The 6,076-nt window shown below is 28.0% G+C and overlaps 1 protein-coding gene across 2 annotated transcripts in view; it reads right to left on the reverse strand.

The window, feature by feature from the left end:
• The window catches only part of LOC107459941 (receptor-like protein 9b), an 18,810-nt gene extending 15,309 nt beyond the window's left edge, over positions 1-3,501 (reverse strand). For both annotated transcript variants that reach the window (XM_052251703.1, XM_021128274.2), the window contains exon 1: positions 3,013-3,501. In XM_052251703.1, coding sequence (XP_052107663.1) covers positions 3,013-3,415 — 403 coding nt within the window. In that variant the 5' untranslated portion in view covers positions 3,416-3,501. The remainder of the gene's footprint in view (positions 1-3,012) is intronic.
• Positions 3,502-6,076: the final 2,575 nt, after the last annotated feature.

A 6,076-nucleotide genomic window follows, 5' to 3' on the forward strand; every position in this document is an offset into this window, starting at 1 on the left:
CAACAAGATAAGATTGAAAACAAGACACCAAGCGGGTTGTTGGAACCTCTGCCTCCATCAGAGCGACCGTGGGAAAGTGTCTCTCTAGATTTCATTTCTGCCTTACCGAAGTCTGAGGGGTTTGGATCTATTCTCGTGGTAGTGGATCGATTTTCGAAGTATGCTACCTTTATACCTGCCCCTACTAACTGCACTGCAGAGGAGGCAGCACGACTATTCTTCAAAAATGTGGTGAAGTATTGGGGATTGCCTAAGAGCATCATTAGTGATCAAGATCCACGCTTTACAGGACGACTATGGACAGAGCTGTTCAAACTCCTTGGGTCGGAACTTCATTTTTCAACAAGCTTCCATCCTCAAACCGATGGGCAGACTGAGAGAGTGAATGCCTTACTCGAGTGTTACTTGAGGCATTTTGTAAGTGCTAATCAGAAAGATTGGACAAAACTCCTTGACATTGCTCAGTTCTCATATAATTTGCAAAGGAGTGAGTCTACAGGGAAGAGTCCGTTCGAGATTGTGACTGGACAACAACCGCTTACACCTCACTCTCTTCCTTCCCCTTACTCAGGGAAGAGCCCTTGAGCTTATCATATGATTAAGTCTTGGGAAGAACAAGCAGATGTCACTCGTTCTTACCTCGACAAAGCTGCAAAGAGGATGAAGAAATGGGCAGATAAGAAGAGGAGGCATGCAAGCTATCAAGTGGGAGATAAGGTAATGATCAAACTTCTTCCACAACAATTCAAAGCCTTTCGCAAGGTTCATAAAGGCTTAATCCGTAAATATGAAGGGCCATTTGAGATCATTGGACGTGTTGGGGAAGTTTCTTACAAAGTACAACTCCCTCCCTCTATGAAGATCCACCCGGTCTTTCATGTGAGTATGCTTAAACCATATCACGAAGACCAAGATGAACAGAGTAGAGGTGATTCGAGTCGTGCTCCGCCTGTGGTGATTAGATCCTTTGATAAAGAAATCGAAGAGATCTTAGCTAATTGCGTCGTGCGACGAAGAAGAGTACCACCAAGTATCCAATACTTGATCAAGTGGAAAGGACTTCCGATAACTGAAGCTAGTTGGGAAGCTCGTGAAGATCTGTGGCAATTCCAAGAACACCTAGAGCGCTATCATGAACAGAACGCGACGAGGACGTCTGCGCATTAGGTGGGGGAGAATGTCACGATAAATTTTTAGAAGGTTAGATTTAACAGTGTTTGTATAGTTTTCTGGAGTGTTTGAGAATACTCTAAATGGTTTTGGAACGTTCTAGAATGTCCTAGAAGTTCCTGGAATACCCTAGAAGGTTCTAAAAGACTCTAGAAGATCATAGAATATTCTAGAAGAGTGTGGATTGATATAAAAGTATGAAGAGTTGTATGGAACAATCTAGAAGTATTTAGAAAGTAGTGGTAGGATAGATATTTATAAAGAAGGTTCTAGATGATTAATTTTGACCATTGATTAGATTTAATCCTAACCATCCATTGAGGAGGTGGATGGCTATAAATAGGAGGTAAGAGTTAGTGTGAGGGTGTGTGAATCATTTGTAACCACACTTGAGTACTAAAGTGTTTTTTCCACCAAGCTTCCTTTTTCTTGTGTTCTCTTGTGTTCTTAGCTTTCTTGCTAAGTATTGAGGGTTAAGCTGACTTGGTCTTAGCTCAAGAGGTTGAGTAAGTTCGAGTGTCGGCACGGTAGCGTTGGAGTGTATCCAAAGCCGTGACAAGAAGCACATACAATAGTGGTAGTAAATAAGGAAAGAAAAAAAGAAGGGAGTAGATTGAGAAAAAAGAAAAGAGAAAAAGAAAGACAAAGAGAGATTAAAGAAAAAAAGTATTATATTTTTAAAATTATAAGATATGTTTTTAAAAATGTTGGCATATGTATGTTAGCTTTTCAAAATTTTTAATAATATTTTTTTTACAAATTCGTTCAATAATTATTAAAAGAATAATTTACTAAAAATATCGTCGTTATTATTCTAAAAAAATGTAAATAATCTATTATCTATAAAACGTAACATCTTTTTTAAAAAAAAAAATAAACTATCAAAATGGCACAAAAAAAATTTATACTACTAATAAAAACAACCTTAAAAATATAAATGACAAATAAGTTTTAAATGATTTTAAACATGAGAAGAGTATCCAAAAAGTATCATATTCTTTTATAATTGACAAACGACTTTTAATTTAACAAAGCATTAAAGCAAATTTTGATTCATAGAAATTATTTCAATTTCTTTTTAAAATAACTCAGTTATTCAAAATAATTAGAATTAAATATATTTATTTGAGGTAAAATTTTTAAATTTATTTTTTTAAATAATACTTAAAAAATTTGCATCAAAATTTAATATCTAAAGTTATTTTAAATAACATATTTAATATCAAATTATTTTATCACGTTTTTAAATTTTTTAAAAATTTATTTAATTTATCGTTTGTAACTTTTAGAATTATTTTTATCTGTGATATAAATTTTTGAATACCATTTTAATTTGATAGTTTAATCTTTGATAAATAGAATTTATTTTTCTCCGATTGACAATTACTCCACTCTCAAAAGTAGTTATACAATATGCAAGAATATTTATTCCAATTTCAACCTTGAAATATAAAAAAAATATTTTCCATATCACAAAATTTAAAATCAAAACATCATTTAAACCACTAAGGATCAAATAGTAAACCATTTAATTAAGTTTTTTTTATATAAAATTTATATTAAAATCAAGTTATAAATAAATTATTTTGTATTAAAATTTTCGTCATAAAAATATTTATTTTAAAGTTATTTTTCTAAATTAAAAGTGATAAAATATCTTTTAAAAAAAAGAAATCAAATTTTTTTATTTTTCAAAAATTCTTAAATAATTTTTTAAAAAATTAAAAATATATTTAAAAAATAATACTAAATAACATTAATGTAACTTTCTATATAAGTCAAAAAAAAAATCCAGGCTCTAAAATAGTTGATCAATAATTAATGGATTAGACTAGAGTGTACCGGGCTTCGAGATGAATTCTCCAAAACAATTGTAGGATAAATTAAGAGTTGTCAGTTCTCTGAAGGACAGAAACATGGTCCCATTTAAGGTTGGAGAGCCATCACAGTCATATTCTCCGTTGTCATCCGGCAAAGAACCAAGTTTATAGAGAGCATAGAGTGAGAGATGGATGACGCGCCCCGAAGAGGGATGACAAGTGACGCGCTTCCAATCGCAGCAGTTGTTGTTAGGGCCATCCATCCAAGAAGGAAGCAATGAATCATTAGAATAAGCAGCCTTGAATTCAAGCAGTGACCTCGTCTCTTCTGTAAAGCAACCATGGCTATTGATACTCCCATACAATTGAATCAGTGCTATTGCTCCCATCAATACCACCCATGGCTTCTTCCAAGGACACTCCATCTATATCACTCAATTAGCCTGCTATTGATCACGGTTTGAGCAAGTTTAGGACGAACAAGTCAAAAATTTGACATAAGCTAAATGAAATGATTTTTACCCTTCATTATTGAAGATTCATTTGGTCCATATATAAACGTCCAAGTTAGAAAAAATTTGTGCATGATAGTGACAAGTACTAGTAGGCACTATTATTTGAAGAGAATTTTGAAAAGAATAATACTAGCACAAAAACGTGAAATTTTTTTATCAAAAGAAAAAAAAAAGAGAGATTAATTTTTCAAGTCAAAAGAAAATTCACAAAAATAAATGTTGTCTGATTTATTAAAAAGGTTAAGAATCAATATTTAATTTAAAAATATAAAATAATTAATTTTTAAAAAGTTTAAAATTTATTATAAAAAAATAAATTAAAAAATTTAGACATTAATTTATAGACATTATAAAATTGATTATTTAATAAAAGTGTTTATTTTTTGCTTTATTTTACTCTTCAACTATGAAGTATAGGCACTTTGCTAAATTATCGTATCTGCATGTCGAATACATTTTGGACACGATACTTGTTTGACAGATGAGTGTCCAACTGTATCTTAATAAAAAATAAAAAAAATTCAGACTTTGAATACATCTAAATACAATCACGTCATGTTTAGTTTTATTCTCAATATGTATTTTTTAAATAAATTTAAAAATAATATATATTATTATTTATTAAAACAAAAAATTATTTTAATTTATATTTTAATATCAATAAAATATTAAAATATCATTACGATTTAACAAAAAAATACTTTATATTTTATATGTATACATGTCCCCGTGTCATGTAAGATTTTAAAATTCGTGTGTTGGCATATTCCGTGTCGTGTCGTGTCCTGTATCCGTGCCAGTGTCCGTGCATCATAATCAATAAAATTTTAACAGGCATGATACCCAAGTACTCTCTTTTGGATCCAAAAAAAAAAAATTACAGAGATATTGTTTTTGAATAAAAGTGGAACAATAAATCTATTGCTATAAGATATGTTATAAGAAATATAATAAAGTCATAAAAAGGTTAGATAAATAAAAAAATGATGTATGCAAAAAAGTTAGATAAATGAGGTGGATGTGAGAGGAATGATGATTAGGGAGTCATTTAAAATAAAATAAGTAGCGAGAAAATACTTTAAAGAGTTATATTTTTCGAAAGTGATGTCTGGTATTAGAATTCGGGATGGGATAATGCTAATTTTAAATAACTATTTTTGATAAAATATTTTTTATAATTGTTCTTGTATATATGATAATAATTTTGAGATATATTTCATATTAAAAGTAATTGAGTTTGTTTCTTCTTCTCCAAATTAGAAGAGGTATATTTTGATAAAGAAGAATATGAAGAATAAATACCTACAAAATAAACATCAACGTTCAAGTCTAATATGAAAGAAGGAATAAGCAAAAAAATAATTATTAAAATTGAATGAAAAATAATAGAAAACAAAAAAAGATAGATTAAAATTGAATACAAAAAAATTATTTTACTTTTTATTTAATTTTTGATGCAATAAAAAAATGACTCACTCAATTTAACTGGTCTACATTATAATTTAAAAATTAGATTCGATAGAATTACTTAATTTTTTACACAATTTTTCGATACAACAAGAGAAAGATTCATGTAATCTTTTTTATTTACATCATGGTTTAATTACGAAATTAAAGAGTATTTTGGCATTCCTTTAATCTATCTATGACGGATATAATAGTTTGGGAGGTATTTATAATCTATTATTAAATTAAAATAAAAAAATTATAAACTTACTAATATAAAATCCAATCTAATTAATAACTAAATAAACAAAATTAAAATACACGAAATTAAATTGAACATTCTAATATTTAAAAAATAAATTAATAATTATTAAATAATATTTAAACTCTTCATATCACAGACATTTAAAACACGTATCATTTTTTGTTTTATAAAAAAAAGTTTATCTTTAAATCTTGTAGTTAAAAAATAGTATATGAAAAAAACAAAAATATATTTTTTTATTATTTTAAATTAAAAAAATTACCAAGACTTACATAAGATGACAATAACATTTTGACGTGTAGACACATTTTCTTTTGTTCAATTTGAAAAGCAAAAATTGAAAGATATAAATGAAGAACACAAGAATAGAAGAATACAACGCAAGAACATTGAAGATGTAGTAATTCTTTTTTTGGGGCATAAGAAAAAAAGGACGATAAGAACACAAATAAGGATGTGAGAGACACTGAAATTTCCTTCTTTTAGGACGCAAGAATAAATACAAAATTAATAAAAATTGATCTAATATTTGAAATTTGATATCAAGTAATACGAACGAAGGAATAAATAAAAAGATAAGTATTGAAATTGAATGAAAAATATAAATTGAAATTGAAATAGAAAATAAAAAAGATAAATTAAAACTAAATAAAGGAAATCACTCAATTTTTTATCTAATTTTTCGATTTAATAAGAGAAAAGCTCACTCAATTTTACTTATTTATACTATAATTTTATCACGAAACCAAAAAATACTTTCGTATTTCTTTAATCTATCTTTATGATTGCTATGCATTATGATCTTATTAGATTAAAATAAAAAAAAATTTAAATTCACTCACATAAAGTTTAATTTAATA

This window comes from Arachis duranensis, chromosome 7, assembly GCF_000817695.3.
Source record: "Arachis duranensis cultivar V14167 chromosome 7, aradu.V14167.gnm2.J7QH, whole genome shotgun sequence".
Taxonomy (NCBI): Eukaryota; Viridiplantae; Streptophyta; class Magnoliopsida; order Fabales; family Fabaceae; genus Arachis; species Arachis duranensis.